General features: G+C 43.2%; 2 protein-coding genes across 2 annotated transcripts in view; both read right to left on the reverse strand.

Moving 5' to 3' along the window:
• The window catches only part of LOC139383145 (ras GTPase-activating protein 2-like), a 43,924-nt gene extending 42,891 nt beyond the window's left edge, over nucleotides 1–1,033 (reverse strand). Inside the window, exon 1 of the mRNA XM_071127501.1 lies at nucleotides 904–1,033. Coding sequence (XP_070983602.1) covers nucleotides 904–961 — 58 coding nt within the window. The 5' untranslated portion in view covers nucleotides 962–1,033. The remainder of the gene's footprint in view (nucleotides 1–903) is intronic.
• Nucleotides 1,034–7,232: 6,199 nt separating this feature from the next.
• LOC139383143 (zinc finger and BTB domain-containing protein 38-like) lies at nucleotides 7,233–18,772 on the reverse strand. The gene is made up of 3 exons (XM_071127497.1): nucleotides 18,473–18,772; nucleotides 17,807–17,880; nucleotides 7,233–11,808 (listed from the first exon to the last, which is right to left on the reverse strand). The coding sequence occupies exons 2-3, from the start codon at nucleotides 17,825–17,827 to the stop codon at nucleotides 7,939–7,941; spliced, it is 3,891 nt and encodes a 1,296-aa protein (XP_070983598.1). The 5' UTR covers nucleotides 17,828–17,880; nucleotides 18,473–18,772; the 3' UTR covers nucleotides 7,233–7,938.
• Between the last annotated feature and the right edge of the window lie 569 nt (nucleotides 18,773–19,341).

The raw sequence follows: 19,341 nt of genomic DNA on the forward strand, positions 1-19,341 counted from the left end.
CTAAGGAACTTTTATTAATTCCATTGAAATTAATGTTATTTTCCTGCTAAAAGAATAATGGACAAGGATATTTGTGACCAAATATATCCTGAAAGTGTTTAAGTTCCACTCGAAGTAATTTCTTAAAATTCTGGGTGAATTCATGTTTTTTTTCTTAGAAATATGAAAGCAACACAAACTAGCAATTAGCTAGTTAGCTAACCCTGCTGGAGAATAGTATGGTTTAAAATTCTAAAATTATTTATCAAGTGATGATTAACCTGGAATAGTGTAATTTCGAAACTAGTTAGCATTTCAACACAATTAACTTCAGCAGCTAACCAACACACGGAGACAACTTCCTGCCACGAGCGTTTCGCAAAATGAGAACAGAGACGCGAGGTAACTAACGTCAACTAGTTATGAATTACACATTCTGATTCGATAGCTATCTAGGTAGGATACAAAACATAGAAACAAGTTATCTGTATAGGGAGTGGCACAGTTTCACTGAAAGCACTTTACGTTTCTAGTAATATAGACAGCTAGCTTAGCTACGTAGCTAATACTTATCTAGCCAGTTGATGTGTTTTGATGCGTGTATATGGAGAGTTAGCCACTGACTGACTATACTAGCTAGCCCGCCTTTGCCTATGCTTTTGTCAGGAGCTGGCCTAGCTCTATTAAGGGTGACGTCGGATGAGGAACTGATTAAAATAAATAGCTACATTGCGACAGTGTTTTCTGCAAATATAAAACACGTTTGATAGAGGCCCGGGCAACATTCATTCACAACAATGTCTCATATCTTCATGAAGTGCCTGTGTTGATTGTACCGCGCCCCTTTTTTCCCCACGTCGTTCACTTTGTAAGCCCCCCTCAATTGAAGAATGCTGATACAATAAAGACATTGTTCGCACTTACATATCTTTCCCCGCAGGCTTTGTAAAATCCGAATTCTCGTGTCGTCTTCTTCCGCCATGGTCCGACTTGACTGTGTATATGTCGCTACAGTAGTACATTCAACGCTTAGTTATCATATCCGTTTATGAATGCAAGCGAAGGGCCAACCTACTGCAGCGTCACTACGAGCGCTATTGGCCGTATGCTGACATTAGACGAGACTGGAGAGACTTGTGTGAATATTCTTCACTCTCACAGTTGGTAAAACAAACGGAAGCTCTGTGCAGGATTTACAAAAAATATATAAAAGATGAGAGGATGCTCCTCTTTCTCTCCTGTTTCTGGTGCTAATATTTTGGTACCTGACCTTCAGACAGACAGCTTGCACAGACTATTTTAATTTCTATGCTTGCACTAGTAGCATTTCCTGATATTTTGGTATTTTAAAGTTTCAAATTTTCAGGCCTGCTGCTGATATAGTTTTGTATAGTTTTTTTTTCTTCTTTTTTCTCAGTAATACAGGGAACTGGCTATGTTCACTTCTCTCATCTCTTTCTTATTTCAAGGTAGTCACAGTTTGGATGGTGGACTGCTTATCCAAGACTATTCAGGACATTCACAGGGACAGAGGGAATACAGGTATGCACATCTGCCTGTCCAAGGCAAGCATAAATTAAGGTGCCTTGTGCCTGTCTATTCGGGTGCCAATCTTCTTTACACCACAGGAACAGCACCCAAGACCCAACCTTATACTAACTTTAGAAAACCATAGCCCCAGCCTTATCTTCTTATCTTCCCATTTTTTAAAACTGTAACCCATGTCCTTATAACCCCTAACCCTAGCCCCAGTACATCTTGACCTCAAAACCGAACCCTTGTGCCCACTTTATTGCAAGCCCATTTGAAAACCTTAATCCTAACCCTGACCTTATTTCGATATGAGTGATTCCTCATGTAATTTGAACAAAAATACCATGATTTGAGGGATTTTTATGAAATGTAAAATCCATAGAAGCGTCCTTTTGGAGGGAGGATTGTTGACATATATTTGACATTTGTATCTCTCTTAGAAGTAAAGTCCCCTGTTTAGAGGACCTCTGTGGTTCTGGTACTGGTTCCAACACACATTTTCGCTTATAAGTCGATCTGTGGACACGGTATATTGAAATGGCTTGTATTGAGCGATAGCCCTGGTTTCCACAGACACAGTAGTATATTTTGTCTGCCTGTGTAACATAGGATGTTAAATCTGAAACAACTTGAAGCTGGGATGTCCCTTCTACCATTTAATTCGCTCTCCCGACTGTTCATCAACTCCTGGCTGAACCCTACATCAGATCCACTGACAAAGTGCACACCTGCAATCCTTACATCATAACGCAGCAGGAGAGAGGGGTTTCATCACAATAGCACATTCAAAGATCGATTTATAGCGATTAATCTAAAATAATTCATAGATTTTAAACAAATCTATTTCTGTTTGTCATAGATGGACAAATGTAATATGATATTAATAGAGCTCTGTTTGACGTTCACAGCGCTGGGGGCAAATGTTTTGATCAAGACTGACCCTTAGAAAATATGCACATTCTCTAACCATAGAGATATGTATTTTACAGTTATAAGGAAGGTGACATATATTATAGTAAGTGATTTTATCATTTGATTATAAAGCACATGTCATTTCAAGCTTTATTCATACAGTTTTATTGAATAGGAAATATACGTCAAATAAAATATTTCATATCTTCCTCATATTTGTATTGTGTACTTGCACTTGTGTCCTCAAATGTGACTACACCTGAGCAATTTATTTAAAAAATTACCAGAAAGGTGAGATTTGAACCTTTCTTGGATTATGACATATTACTAGTTATTATTTATGGTCCTCTTATGATTAATAATTACTTTCGGGCATTACTTAGATTACATGTAGTTACTGTACATTTAAGAGGCTATTAGAGCGACTGAATGCACCGATTCCGCATGTGTTAATCTCTTGCTCATTAAGGAAAATTAGATTTCAGTCTTTTTTGGAGGTGTGGTTCGATGTGGTAGTTGCTGATGTTTGTCCCCCATGAGACCATAGCCACAAAACCAGTATCACTTCCTCAAAATAGTCCAAATGAATCTAAGATAACTCGAGAAGTCTGTAATTTATTCTAAAGTTTTTGTCTGGGAGGTTTTAATCGTGCAATTTTACACCTAGCTAAGGTGTTTGGTGCTGTATTTATCAAGTAAAAAAATGTGCAACGTGTTGTCTTAATGTAAACAAAGTCCGATCCGTGGTCCTGCTGGGAAGTCTCTCACTGTCTGTGAGTTTTGCGGTAGGATTGGATAGAGTGCAATCCCGGCAAATGTGTATCCTGTGTTAGTGGGCAAGTGAGCATTGTCGAAATCAAAACCCTACGCTTAATTAAGTCATGACAAACTTACTTACAAGACTGACTTTATTACCAAAATTATCCTATTTACACCTTGCAGTCAATTTCGACACTACAATACATTTTTTGGACTAATGTTGATGCCACAGGCCTGTTTTCTATCAGAGAAGTTGTCTATTGCCTTCAGTTGTACTTCAAAGCATAATTGAGAAATAATTAAAGTTGGAACATTTGTGACATTTTGGCCTTACCCAGGCCTCCTTTAAGGCTCCATAATGTTTCATCTGTAGGTGCTACAAAAATTGTAATTTGAAACTTTACCGCTTGCTCTGTAATATTAGTATTTTGATTTTAATAATAATTGTTTTATATTACAGAGCAAGCGGTTTCATATGGCAGCAATTTCTGCTTTGTAGCACCCACATATTAAACATTATGGAGTCTTAAAGGAGGCCTGGGTAAATGTCACATTCCAGGTTCAATTAATTATTTCTCAATTATGCTTTAAGATACAAATGTCAAGTATGTCAACAATCCTTCCACCAAAGGAACCTTATATAGACAACATTTTGTGTCAATCCCTCAAATCTGATCATCTTTTTGTTCTAGTTTTGTGAGGAATCACCCATATGGATGTTTTATCTGTGACCACTTACCTCATTGAAGGAAGTAGATTAGATGACCAGATGCTTGTCAGGAGAGGAGACCAGTGTGAGTCAATTTGCCGTTTCTATAAACCAGAGACGTTTTAATGTGTAAACCTAACCTGCTTTGCATTTGGTTATAGTTATACATGTGTTCCTTATGGGTATCAGCCATGATGACTATGCTTTGAATTGTCAAATATGTGTTATTCATCAATAACTATTTAGACTGTGTAGCTAGTTGTAAATAGTCAAACTCTCATGGCCTGTGACTCACAGCCACCTCAATAGTTTATCTTCATTAACACAGTCAACTTACTAATTGAAGGAGCAGAGAGTAGTTGTTAAGGTTTATCCAGAAGCTGGTAGCCTTGAGTAACAAGGGGGTTGTGGAGGATTAAGGAAAGTACCGTAGTACCTAATAAACCTGTTACCAGATCAGAGCCAGTCCCAACTCCAGGGGCATGGAGAGAGGGGAACATCTGGATATTGTGTCATGTGGGCCAGACTCTAAAATGTTGAGGGATGATGGGAAAGGAATTAACTTCTCAGATTGGCTGACCCCGAGGCCACCAAGTGACTGTCCAACAGAGCACCAGAGTAAACAGACAGTCAGATTTACTAAGCATTTGCACTTTTGCAAAGTCTACACACTCTTCATTTACCAAAGGAAATACAACTGAGAAGTAAAGAGAGAGGTAAGAGGTAAAACATTTAACACAAAGGAAAAAAGAAGCATTCAGTAAAGAAAACGGTAAAAATATTTTATGGCTTAGATTTGTTTTTTATTTCTAATTGCCTTATGAAAGTAAGAGCTGCAAACTCTGCATCAGTGCAAGGACTTACCAATTATGGCCTCCTGTTATGGAGCCAGATAGCTGCCAAAAGGTTGAATGTATGTATAATTAAGATTGTAAGAAAATCCATACGTAAATTGTTAGGATCAAAAGAAAAGCCATGTGTGAAACATGAAACTTAACCCTTAAATTAGATCTGTAAATGTACAAATTCTGTTACGACTATGAATTAACATTTATACGTTCAATTCTTACCTTAAGTCTCCCTTTACTCGGTTACAGATATTTTTTATACGTACAAACTTTTGTCAGGAATGTGGCATCTGCAAAGGACATGAACCGAACGTAGCTAGTTGAAGTTAGCTAGTCAATCAAGCAACTCTAGCCCAGATGTAGAGTTGCTTTGCAGCATCCGGTTTCATTTCCAAAATAAAAGTCTAAAGCTTGTTTAGAACGGCATTCGATAACGACGTTATACCAGTAGATGGCGTAGTATAGGCTTGGGCCTTCAGCAAATGACTTGTGTGAGAATGATACCATAAAGACACAGAAGAGCCTTGTCTAGAATAACCACCTGAGCTGCAAAATAGAAAGTAAATATGATTTGGGCTAAGCCTATTCCGCTATCTAAATATGCCATGCTGTGTTATTTAATGGCCTTATAATTGCATAATACATGTTTATAGCCACGTGGAGCTACTGTGGTGATCATTTAACCTAATGAATCACACTTTTTCCACTATTTGGGAGCACAGACTGTAGGCCTTATGCGAATTCCACTCTATGTAGACTTGTTATAGCCATTTGCGTTGCACAGTCCCATCACGCAGAGGCTATATCCATATCAATAAATGAGACAAAACAAAATATTGATTAAGTCTTCGCTATAATCTGTCCTGAGCGAAATAGCCAAGGCGTGCCAAATAGCCCATTCTTATTCCCAGATCTGTTTTCCCTATCAGCCACTGCATGTGCTTCAACTATTTTGTTTAACATTTATTTAGAGGCCTGTGAGTTAGGGTCTCTTCTTAAAGGGAGGCCTATAATTAAAAACAGTTATAAAATGCATTATTCCACAAGACACCAGTACCTAAAATTACAGCCTAAATTGCAATGCCTTTAAGTTGAAGGCCTATTTTAAAAAATATATATATATTAAGCATTGAATTATTAAAGTGATAGGCTAAAGAACTTTTGGAGAATTATGTTCATTTTGAATACACACATGGATTTCAATAAACAAATGGATAAGACTGTTTTATTTTCTTTGATTTAGTTCCTATTGGAATTCAGACAAATGACTGAATGGATGACATACTGACTGAATTAAGGACGACTTAAATGTTCAAATATGTTGGAATTTAACATATGCTCTGGCTACTAGGCAAATAGGCCAATATTAGGGTATAATGACTATGGCTTCATGCCTCCAGAAGGGCATCTCCTGAGATTGAGGGGTGCTTTTCTGAAGGTGCATGATGCTGTGGTGCTGCATGGAGATCAATGGCGATCAACTGGGCAGCAGTGTTATGGAGGGAAAAGCCTATAAGGAGACTATCTATCTAAGACCACTGCAACAGAGTTATTGTAAAGTGTGGGAATAAGCTTATGCCAGACTCCGCCTACGTTTAACCTCTCCCTTGTTCATTTCAAAGTCCATATGTCAAAGACCAAATTCATATAAATCATGTCAAATTATAAACCCTTCCTACAGAATATGCTTTGGCAAGATTGAGTGATGAAATACATTTCACAACACCACTCCAGTGATCATAATTAATTAATAGACTCACCAAACAGCTATTATTCTGTGTTTCATTACTCCTGGTATATACTACTGGTTATGATTGCAGATGGAGCCCAGAGAATTGCATGGTGCAATATTGTATTAGTCATATGTTGATAAGGTGTATGCATGGGGACGTCCACGTCACCAAGAGATATGCCCATGCTGTAGAGATACACCTAGCGGACTGAAACTTCACTGTTGTAGGTGTAATACAGCTAGTGCTATCTAGACTTGCGCTGGCAAACAGATCCATTACATTAGCTACCTAAATGTGAACTCAACTGAGGAGTAATAGAGAATGGAGACTTTTAATTTGAAAACGTGCAGGATACCTCTTTCCTGTTTCCCCGACTTACGTTTTTTTTATACTGTGTTATACTTGTTCTTGTAGCACTTCTTACAATCCGTTGGGTGTAAAATAACATTTTGTTGGTGAGATGAAACTTCCAAAACTCTGAAAGATATTATTGTATGTCAGAATTACAACACAAGATTTGTTGAAGCCTAAAATGTTAGTCCATAATTAACATGGTATTTGTATGTTCACAGATGAAATTTCACAGCTTGGCTTTTCTTACGATCCGAACGATTTACGTCTGGATTTTTGTCACGATACGTACATTCAACCTTTTGGTAGCTATCTGGCTCCATATCCTGTGTACTTATTTAATCCAACAACAGGAGGGTGTGTGTGTGCCATGCAATAATTAGTCCTCTTAATTCCAGAATGTAGCATAACAGCTCTTCTTGGCAATTCCAGACAGGTTGATTGTTTATTTATCTAAATAACCCAAGACACGTGAATATCAAAACAGGCATGTGTGCTCTCCTCTTGTCATGATCTACTTGTTAATTCGTGAGTTATTCCCTCTGACACACAAACTGCATTTTGTCAACTTGTCAGTTTGTCAACTTGTCAGTCTGTCAACTTTAACACATCATGTATATTATTTTGAAAGACACACATGGGGATTCTCATTCATTTTGATGGTGCATGTGGTTCTGTCATTGGTGGACAGACTATTTATATGAATGGTAGCCTATAAAGTCAAAAATGTGAATTACTATAAAGTGCAAATAACTATGCACAGTTAGCATATGTATAGAATATGGACCGCACAATCATTATGAAAGTCTCAAAAGGCAAAGAAAAAAGTACAAAAATAAATCCCCTTTTTTAAAAAGATTTGTGTTATAAGAATGAAGAAAATGCAATTTACATAGGTCCTCATATTCAATATCTGCTGTTCATTGGCAACTTATTATATCTGTTTTCCAGACCCGGGTCAAAAACATAATAATCCAATTATGTTTTCAAAGTACTTGAGGTGCGCTTGATTTAGTTTGGGTCCATTATTTTGGGCAAACTAACCTATATCAAACACAGCATATTGACATATGTATTTTACTGTTGGTCTGCAACTTACTGCATAGGCATATAGTCACTTAAAAGTATTTCCCTCCTGAATCTTTACACTGTATGTACACTTCTCTGACTTGGGCGAGGAGCGAGTGGTTCCCCTAGTGACGGAATCTCTTTTCAGATGTGTAGAAGAAGACTGCCCATAGCTAAAATGACTGTCTTCTCCTGGTGTGGTCAGAGGGGCCTTTTGACTGGGTGTCTCTCTACCCATAAAGTCTACTTGCTTCTGCCTTTTGGAAGTGAGGCTTTTCTGATGTTGCCGTTTGTGTTCAAAGTGCTTTTTAGACTTTCTATCCTGCTTTTCTGAAGGGGAAAGAGAAAAGGTGTCAGTGCAGGGGGGTGACATCGGAGTTTTCATGTTGGAGTTTCTCTCTTTCTGATAGTGTCCATCACTGTTTATTCTAAATGGATGTTCTTTTTTGGGCGCCACTGACATGTAGTCACCTGTGTCCTCCCATTCCTCATGCTTAGGCTCGATCTTCTCTGTTGAGAACCTGCCTAGTGATCCCGCTGGCACTTTGCTCTCCTTGTCGATGCTATATTGATCCTCCCCTTCCTCTGTTTTGATGACAAGCTTTTTCAGATTTAGGCCTAAGTCCAAAGTTGCTGGCCGTTTTGGGACTGTGGGGTAGTCGTCGTTGCTGTACCCCTTTCCTGCTGTCTCCTTGTGTTTTTTTTCATGGCTCTTCTTGGTTGCGAGGTAGAGGAAGCGCTGGGGGCAGAAGGAGCAGCGATACCGCTTCTCTGTGCTAGAGCTGCGAGCACAGTTGTCAAAGCAGGAGCCATTTTCCATACAGCTCTTGCATATGTAATCCCTGCTGTCCTCAGTGGCCTCGCAGCTGGCACTGGAGGTTTCCCTGGGGGGACACTGCTTTGCGCAGGTCCGACAGAAAGTTGGGTGGCAGCCAATGACATGTGCTCTCAGACCCGATGCCGTTATGAAGGTGCTTGCACAGATGTCACAGGTGTACGTCGTCTTTGGGCTGGTGTTTCTGAGACGTTGTTTCAGCTCTGTGCCCTCGCTGGAGATGCTCTCTTCAGCTCTTCTGCATCCTTTATCCACGTAGTCTTTTCTGGCCCTGGGCACTATTGAGGATGTCATGGAATAGCGTAGACGACGTCTCTCTTTTCTGTGTTTGGATCTCAGTTTCTTACTCTTCTTCTTGGGTTTGTAAGAGTAATAGGGACGCCAGAGCTTGTCAGCTGTGTCACGGTCAGTGTGGTCATCGCATGGCTCTGGCTCAATGACAGAAGTGACCTCTGTCCTGAAGCGGAGGCTGGAGCTCTCCATGCTGCCCTCTGCAGGCCGGCCCTGGTCCCGACACCTCTCCTCTACCTGGCTCCCGCTGCTTATTTTTCTCTTCCTGGGGAACAGCTTGGAGCCCTTGATCCTCCGGCGAATGATGGCCTCGTTGCCAATTTTCACTGTGATCTGGCAGAGTGGCAGAACATGACCATCCACGGAGGGACCTGGACACGCAGGCGTGGCAATGTATGTTTCAGTTTCCCCCCCTGCAGTCTTGCTAGTGACCAGGCTCTCAGCCCCTGGCAGAAAAAGCTGACTGGTCATGGCTTCAATTTTCTGTGCTGCAGCTGAGAGCTCACATAGCCTGTTCAGAGAGCTGGGTGGGTTGATTTTTAGGAACGGTAGATGATGACTGTTGCCCTCCGGGTTCTTAAACCCTTGGAATGCGGCACCATCTCCATAGTCCAGTGCAGGGGACTCCCCACCTGCCTGCATTATGGCCAAGGGGGTTGTATGGAGTGCATGGATATGTTTGGAGTGAGAGGCCTGTTTTCCTGTGCCTGCATCTTGGTCTCCATCTTGGTCTACATCTTGGTCACAGGGCTGATCAAAACTGATGCGTGGCATTACTGATGCTACCACTTTTGGAGTGGCCATGAATGTCACAGGCATTGAGAATAAAGCAGCATCTTGCTTACCCATAGCGCCTACATCTTCAAATGGAAGGATGGGAGAGCTGCATCCCAGTGGGGCCTGCTCGCTGCCCTCCAGCTCCTCTGAATAGGTCTGACTGTAAGTCTTGTACCGTCTCTTTCTAAACTTCATAGGCAGAAGCCTGTAGAGTTTGACGGGGTAAACACTGCCCTTAAATCCACCATTTGCTGACTTCTTATTCACAGACAATCTGGGATGGATTCCGTGGAAGGCCTTCTGGTGGTTCTTTAGGATGTAGTAGGTCATGAAGGTCTCTAAGCAGAAGATGCACTGGTAGCGACGCTCACCTGTGTGCCAGATCTCGTGTTTGGTGCGATACTCGGCTAGGGCAAACACTTTATTGCAGTAGTGACAGGGGTACGCCCTCTGCCAGGAGTGCACATTCTCGTGGCGCTTCAGGCTGGAGACGGTCACATATGCCCGTTTACACACACTGCAGTTATAGACCCTCTGGCCTCCACTAGGTTTCACTAACCTATCTACAGCCTGCAGTGTTTTTGAGGTGGGGTTCATTTGGAGGCTGGTTGGAGGGAAAGGGTCAGGGAGTTCAGGAAGAGATAACTGGACATTAGTTACTGTATTGTCCATGCTTGGCATGCTGTCTGAATAATGGTCTGCTCCGTCCTCTTTGCCTTGGGGCTCGTGTTCAGGCGAGCCCCTCTGTGCTTTCGGGCACACCGTCTCGTGGTTCCGCAACCGCTTCAAATGCATGAACTTCCTGTGACAAAACTTGCAAAACAAATGACTGACAAACCTTTTTTTGTGCATTTCTGTGTGTACTGTGAGAAGTGCTTTATTGGTGAATATCTCTGGACAGTGCTCACAGCCATAGATTGATATGCTATCTTCTGTGTGGGGTGAAAGTGGAGGTGGGTCCAGCTCCCTGTAGCCATTATCCATGGCTAGAGGCAGCTCATTGGCCCTGCTTGTATGCACATCTGTCTGCGGGTATAATGACGGGGGTGACGTTCCCACAGGTTGTACAGTGGGCTTAATTAATGCCGGGCTGCTTCCAGTAGGATGCACAGGTTCAAGTGCTACAGCCAGTGTTGGAGGTGTGCTTTTATTCAAAGCGGCTCGTAGTCTGTGTCGCTTTTTGAGTGGGACACTATTCCTGTTGGTCAGTTGCCTTGATTGGGACTGTGTGGGTTTGGTGCCCTTCTTGTTGTCCTCCTGGTTGCCAGCCCTGTACTCAGGTGCCCTGGGTCCCTGGCTGATGACTGCGTAGGAGTGCTCCGACAGCGCCTGCATGGGCTCATTGTCCACCGCGAGGGGGAAGGGAGCAGGGCAGCCCGCTGGGGTCTGTCCAAGGTCAGGTGACTGCTTCTTCCCACTGTGCAGGTCTAGTGGGGTGAAGAGGTTATTCCCGGGACCCACCTCAGTGATAGAGAAAGCATTGGTGATCCGCGGGCCTCTTGCACTGTCTGGCTGATCTGGCCTGGAGGTCTTCTCCTTCGCTTTACGGGGCCCACGGGCTTTACTACGGCCTGTGGTCTTAACAGGGTTGGTTGAGGTCTGGATCTTTGGCCCACCTGAGTCCTTCCTGTCTTGTTCCACAAGTTTCTCTAAGAAGGGAATCCCCAGTCTTTTTCCAGCTGCCATCATGCATCTAGTGTCCTCTGTGCTAGGTGATGATGTCACCTTGGAACAGTAGATGAGGTTGAGGATGCTGGCAAACACCTCAGACCTCAGGTCCATGAGCTCCAGCACCTGGCTGGAAGTCCACACCTCAGGGGAGGTGAAGGCGCTGCGGAAGTATCCGCTGCAGGCAGCCAGGATGTTCCGGTGGGCCCGGAACTTTACATCCTCCACCACGATGGTGACATCACAGAAGAGGCCCTGGGAGCGCTGCTCATTGAGCCTGCTGAGGAGCGCCTGGGGATGGGAGCTGTCCACCAGGCCCTGGGTGCAAGGAGACGCCACCGTCATCTGCAGAGAAGACATAAAGGAAACAGGCATTCTAATTGGCTTCAAAACATTGATAGCCAATTGCTTATGCACGTTGCTTATATTCACAATATGAAAACATTCATTACATTTGTACCAACTGAGTCCAGTTGGTAGAGGATGGCGCTTGCAACGTCAGGGTTGTGTCGACTCCCACGGGTGACAAGTATGCACTTACAGTAATACTGTAAGTCTCTCTGGATAAGTGTCTGCTAAATAACTCAAATGTAAAAAATATGAAATGACTTTCTGGAATGTTAAAAGAAAAAAACATGAAAGGGGTGCATACATTTTCCTATTTGGAATTGAAAATCGTGTTATTTATACTGCGTTGTGATTCTCTGGTATTTCAAATAATTTAGGCTAGAGTTGTGCAAACAGTAACAATTCCTTCCATACAGAGATAGTCTAAGGAATAGGATTTAATCAAGTGGAATGTGTGTCAGTTTTATAGGAAAGCAATCCAGCTGTTCTTACTTTGTCACACTAGATGGCAGCAACATTTAAGGAGATGATGCTGGCATGCCATACCTTGAAGAACTGTAGGCCATATGTTACTTGCCACAAGCCTATTCAAATAGATTAACCAGAACAATATCTAGTTCTCATGAGAATATACCAATGTAATACTTCTGTAAAAAGTTACAACGGCACAAAGATGTCCTCTTGACATTACCCTTAGAAAATGTTCAGTGCTTTGAATAACCATTGTACATGAAGAATTTATAATGATTCTATTTTGAAAACCCCCCCAAAAAACGCCTGGAAATACACCTGGAAATAAGAGCACATCATTGTTTGAAAACCAATTAAATTCAACTCCTTGCTTACAGACACTATTCTATTTTACATTTTGAATAATTGCCTTGATTGTGATAGAAATATCTATTTGTAACCTATTCCTGAAGACTTATTGCTTCCTGGAGACTTTTGTTGTTGACCAAGCTGATGAGGCACATTAGGCTACTTAATGCAGAATGACTACAGTCTGGAGGCTTAATAAACCCTGACTAAGCATGCACTAGTGAAGTGCCTGAAGCAAAATGACTTCCACCCAGTGATACAGCTGGTGGAGTGGAAACTACAGTGAGGGCAAACATGTTGTGATTCAGCCAGGATGTGGACTCGTTCTATCTACTTCAGTCAGTCGTTTAATGCCGTTCCAGGTGACCAGCCATGCCAGAGTCATCGCCCTTACTGGCTGGCAGGTACATCAGCATATTTCATACTGAGAAGCACACTGGGTTCAGGTTGATGGCAGTATATGAGATGGGGAAGATTGTCTCCCCTGACTCATTCGTCCTTTCTGCCCCTAGCATTAGTTAATTATTCTTAAGCACTGGAGGAATGTTTTGATCCACACACAGCTTAGTCAGAGCTAATACAGGGATACTTAACCAACACTTTATAATCGAGACGGGGCAGCTGCACTGGGCTATAGAGCCACTGTAGAGGAACGACCACCATGTTGACTCCCGCTGAGACGATTTAGCTCTTTTTAGAGCAGAATTCAGTTGCTAATCCAGTCACGGCTCGCACATGCAGCTTACACAAAACGCCATCTGTTTCACTATATGCATCTATAGACATCTGTAGAGCATTCCCACTGGGCACACGCTCGTTGCTTCAACGTTGCTTCCACGTCATTTCAATGAACTTACATTGAACCAAATGTGGAATAGATGTTGAATTGACACCTGTGCCCAGGGGGTTGTTTTATGTTTGTGTGTAATGGCAATAATATGCTGAGTCTTCCGATGCTGTTGCATGTGGGTCAATGGGATTTTCATGTCTCTTCTCTTTCTGTCTAACCTAAGAGAAAATGTAAAGAGCACATCACTTCCTGTGTGTTTCTCCCAGGGGTGTGCCTATGTCACTGTGTGAACTGGTCTGAGGCAACGCAACACCTCTGTCAGACTCTCACACAGGATGATGCTTAGGTTACACGCAAAGGCAAATAGCTTTGCAGTTAGCCTAAATGTAGCCTACTGGTATCAGCATTCTTTTTTATTGTTTTACTTTCTGTTTGCATGACTTATTAACATGATTCTGCCTATATGCTGCTGATGCCTAGGCTATATTGTTCTATTTTTATGAGCATCCTGTGATTTTTGTCCCTGACTTCTATCCAAAGAGGTCTCTGGACACTTCTTTATTTTAAGATCAGCGTCACAACATACTTCCTAATGCAAAATGTCTTCTTTCCCTGTCAGACATCAAAGATGTAACCCTGATGTCCGGCAGAGGTGCTTCGGACAGCATCACAGCTTTGCTTACAGAGAGAACAAGGCTATCTGATGGTATAGGTCGGCTCTGCAATTGTGGCATTGTTGTTATGCATACAGTACGACCGGTTATACATATGCGCTACAAAATGCTGTTACTGTAATTTTCCATGGCAGGGTGGCCATTTTCTATTTTCTTTTTTATCCTCGTTGTTGGTGAGCTGTTGGGGTAGGTTAAAATGGCTGCCCGTTTATGGGGTACCGTTTGTCCCTGCTCCAGATTGCCATTAGACCATGATGTTGAGATGAGACCCCTTCTTAACAAAAAGATCACTTTCCATATACCCTCGGTTGAATACTTCCTGAGAGGCATTCCTATTGCACCCAGTTGCTTGTTCACCTACATTACACCTACGTGTGTTTTAATATCATTGAAACTGTTCTCATTTTCAGGTCTGTTTCAACTGACTGTCCTAAGCATTACGTGCTACATATTACTCAGAAGAGGCAGGGAAGAATGAATAACCTAACGACAGAGGTTAGGTTTACATGATTGCACAGCAATAAACCATACATTCAGCCCCAGGCCATAAACACTTTAATTTGACTTAACATGTCTGTATTGAAGCATAAAAATATGTAGTTTTTTTTGTAACTTAACTTATTAAAGTATTCACGCATCCTTGTTTGAAAAAAAAAGATATAATAATCTTAATAAAATACAGATTTTTGCTAATGTTTTCTCTAGGTGCCATGATTACAATATGGCTGGCAGCAGACCGAGAGAAGAGAAGCCTCGCCGTATCGCTGGGAAACAGCCTCCTGCCTCCCCGTCTGACAGGCCTCTGTTGTCACGGCAACATGCTGTGGCGCAGCGCATATTAGGATTCAGATTCAGATGGATGGCGGGGCAGGCGGGCGACTGCATTAGCTGTCTGGGGATTTGGTTTGGTCCTTCCTCACAGAGAGCCCTGCCTGTCTGCGAGCCCCAGCACTGCAGATCTCTCATGCTCCAACGCCACCGCAATGGAGGCTTTCCGCCCTTTGTTTCCACTCTGGATATGTGTCGGTCGGTGTGTGTGAGAGTCTGCAGCAGAAATGCAGCAGTGCGAAGGACTTTCTCTCTCTTCCGTTTACGGCAAGCGATGTGCTTCAGCCTTGATGCTGATTTCCCCTGGTTTGTGCCGCTTTCCATGCATTTTCATCTGGAAATTGCCTGCATGTCTGCCGGTTTCAGTTGGTTATTTTCAATAAGGGCTGATATGACCAATTCTCTCATCTTGATGTGGTTTACTCTGTTCACATATTGAGCGGAAATGTTGTATTAGTCTCTTTGCCACACCCTAGTTCACTGTGCCTTAGAATATCATTCGATGTGCATTTCAAAACCTGAAAAATGTAAATCCCCTAATTGCTGTGAACCACAAGGCGAGAAAAAAACAGTCTCGAATGCAAGCTGTCTAGTCAAACAAAGAGCGAAAATGTCATAGCAGAACCCACACTCAAGCCACCCCGTGCAATATGTGTATTTCTGTTAAAAAGCAGTTGTAGATTCGGTGGAAACGTGCAGAACATACCTTTGCGAATCAGAGAAAATGACACAGAAGGCGAACAGCTGACACAGAAGACGAACCAAAAACATTACACAGTGTCCCCTCTACTGTACAGAAGAATTTTTGTAAAACTTTGAAAGGAAGGCGAAAGTATACACTTTTTTTCTAGACTTGTCGCTGCCCAGTGGTGCCGTTAGAGGCAGAGCTTTTGCTGTTGTCTTTCTTGCCTCTCCCTCTCTCACTCCCTCCCTCTCTCTTTCTACGCTGCTCACTCCAGCGCCAACGTCCACGTCCTTTGCCTCTCCCTAGGTCCTGGTCGAGTACGCCGCTCTCTCCTCTTCCACCCAGTCCTGTCCTGGCTTGCCCCAGCTCTCAGACCACAGGATTCCCACATTAACGTTTAAAAATAGCTAGATTGGACTATGGGTCTGTCTGCTGCCTCTCTGCTGCCCGGGCAACTTGAGTCCAGCGGCATCTACTCTGCAGTCGCCAAGCAGGAAACGGCAACTTTATTAAGCATGGCTGAGGACGGTAAGACAGAGCGGCTCAGTGCTACATCACACACCCCTACGCCGTGCTGCACAGATCAGAGAAAACGCCTAGGCTGCACGCCTGCTAGCGCGGTTACAGCGATACAACTTCAACCATACTACAAAGCGCACCCACAATCACATTTCTGCTCGACCTCCACACCGACACCATTCATACTGTATCTTACAGGGAAGCTGGATCTGTAGCTCACTTTCAAACACGTCACATCACACTCGCCATCTGTCTCATGCCTATGCACACAGGCGCTTTCTCTTTGTGCTACCGTGTACACTCAAACCCTCTCTCGCTCTTTGTCAGCACGTCTGTGTACATTGCAGTGCGTTGCCTCATGAACACAATTAGCCTGCTATGCTCTTGTTTGTATATAGCAGCATGATCAATGAGATATCGGCGACTACATATAGCTTATTTATCTCGCCTGCATCTGTGCACTTTCAAAGTTAGAAAAAAGGACTGAGGAGAGAGCTGGAGGAGAGGAGGACAGTGGGTTCGTCTTTGTAGAGGCTGCTGATGGATGGGAACACAGAGGGATGCCTCAGCACTGCAGAGTGCAGGGGGGAGGGGCTAAACCAGGCAGGCAGGGCACTGCTATCCCCGCCAGCTGCTGTAGACGCAGACAGCCGTTTTATACGTATGAAAACCGAGGTTTTATCACAAGTGTTTTTGAATTTGCATAACGTGTCTCCGCTTTCTTTCTGGGCTTAGGGATACAGCTTGTGCACCCGAATGTGAAAACCACGCACATTTTATATTTGACTTAGGTGTCAGAACAGATTGGCCTCATGAAACAAATGGGAGACATTCGCTGTGCACGTCCTACCAGTGTTAGTTCAGTTTATCATCCCCATGCCTCTGTCCCCTTCTGTGCTTTCTCTGTCTGCTCAGCCGTCTGTCAGCTATTTCTGGTGCAGGCCTACCCGGCTTGATTGTTGTCGTTACCTGAGTGCAATCAAGGCCCCTGTCTGCTTGCGTTGGCCTGGGGAGCAGTTCACCAGCCTGGCACCACGCCAGGCCTCACACTTCTGTAAGCCGCTACACTTTGGCATGACCTTGTTGCTATGGCAACCGTCTAAGAAAACAGTGCTACCTTAAAAGCATGGTGTTATGGAACATTAAAGGTTGCAAACCTTACAGGGCCTGGGAGGGAGCCTCGTAAAACCAGAGGAAATATGATTTGCCATGTTTGGTGGCCACTATCAGGTCTCCATATTGCAATTTCTATTTATCTCAGTTTTTTTTACCTGTGGTGTCTTTCCGTTCTCTTCCTCCATGCCTGCTATGTATGGTTAATGGTCTTGCCTGCTTCCTCACCCTTTTCCTGTATTCGTAGTCTTGCCTGCACAAATCGATTTCCACTGGTACACTGCAGACGAACACGACATCCCAAAACAAATAAGCCTAGCTCTCCTTTACCCTCCATGCTCTTTGTTCTTTACAGTTTTGAGAACTGCAAATGAAGTGTCTGCAGTACCTACCGTTTGTCTTGCTCACCACAACCCCTATCCCACATTATTTTAGTACTTCAAATGTTTTGCAAACTAAGAGTACAGAAAGAGCAGTTGAAATTTGAACAAATCATTTGGACAAATTATATTGCTATGAACACAGATGTATTATTTGTGGAAGTTGGAGAAATAAAAAGGATCTAACCTGCTGATTCATTGTTGCCATTTTCTGTGACGAATTCTTCTTTCACTCTTGAATAATTGCTTGGAGATTCTTCCCTGTCAGACAGATCACATATCAACAATGTTTGATGTGACTTTACTGTTTACTTTTCACATTTCATCTAGTTTTAATAGAAATTGTGTAGATGTTTTCCTTTATTCTGACATCCTCGATTTGTTTGGCACACCCATCCATTAAATGCATTACAGCTGGGATATTTTCAAAACCACAACAAAAGGCATGCCTTTACTGCCTCAGTCTGTAGCCACTTGCTGGGGCCTAGACTAGAGGAACATTGATCGTCAGGGAAACCGAGCCCAGCTGGGGCCTAGACTAGAGGAACATTGATCGGCAGGGTAACAGAGCCCATAGCACAAGCCTGACTAGGCCTTGTTCTCTCTCTCAAAACACACACACACTGCGTACATAAACACTGATCCTCATTACTGTTGCGCTGGCACATCCAACTCACACTTGCTCAGTAGCCGACCAACATTTTTCCTCCCGGATGGTCCTACATGCCCGTTCGCTGTCGCTATGGAAGTGAGCAGTCCCTCTGTGGAGTGTGTGTGTGTGTGTGTGTGGGAAGGAGAGCTCTAGCTAGCCAGCTCCAGACCCGCTCTCTCTGGGTCTAGTCATGGAATTTACCTTCAACCTTCTCCTCTGTTAACTGGTGGCTGGCTGCCGGTGTGTGTCTGGGCCCAGCCTGGGCACACAGATTCTGTCTCCAGTCCTCTCCTGAGACGCTGCCCGTCTGGAGGCCGATGAGGCCCTGACACTGCTGCGTCACTCCTGCTGCATCACTGACCCACAAAGAAGAGGGGTGGGGTGGTGGGAATGTGTTGCAAGGGATAAACGAAAGAGGGTGAGCTCTGCCTGAACACACAAATAGAGAGAGAGTGAGGCTTCCGGGCTGGTCGGCTGTCGCAGGCCTAGCCACTGGTATTCAGGAAGTAGAGCCAGAGACCGATCTCTTATTGTTACGTAATGAATATTTTTCCTCCCAGACCCAGCTGAGGAGGCGGTGTTTAGCGACTGACTCAGGCTAATAATAGAGCTCAGTACCATTCAGGGCTGTGTGTGTGTGAGGGAGACTGATCCATTTCGCTCCCCGAGGTGAGGTATTTGGACACAGTTGGTTGATTGAATGATTGATTGGTCGATTTTTACAGCTTAAAGACACAGTTTTTTAATGCATGTATTGTTTCAAAACTTATCTCCATTGTCTCCTTTGTGATGTTGCAATGTAGAGATGTATTTTTATCAATAAACATGTTCTCTGTTTTACATTACTCTCCCCTTTATAATGTGAAGGGTGAGAATTAGTTATTTTATTTAAACAAATTAAGTTAGGTTAATGGCACATCTTACTGACTTATACTACTAAAAAAAATTACAAATCCCCAGACAATCTTACCTTGCAGTCAGAGGGTTCACACCTTTTTCTGTGACACAAGCTAAGTAGGCCTACCTTCGATGACATTCAAACTCATGCCTGTGTGGTTACAGTTCAACAG

Source organism: Oncorhynchus clarkii, chromosome 24 (genome assembly GCF_045791955.1).
Source record: "Oncorhynchus clarkii lewisi isolate Uvic-CL-2024 chromosome 24, UVic_Ocla_1.0, whole genome shotgun sequence".
Classification (NCBI taxonomy): Eukaryota; Metazoa; Chordata; class Actinopteri; order Salmoniformes; family Salmonidae; genus Oncorhynchus; species Oncorhynchus clarkii.

Excerpts from the sequence above, each read along its gene's own strand:
- LOC139383143 (XM_071127497.1), bottom strand. The coding sequence starts at position 17,827 with ATGGCAACAATGAATCAGCAG. Across the intron at positions 11,809-17,806 it reads TGGCAACAATGAATCAGCAG|ATGACGGTGGCGTCTCCTTG; the intron begins GTTAGATCCTTT and ends TCTTCTCTGCAG.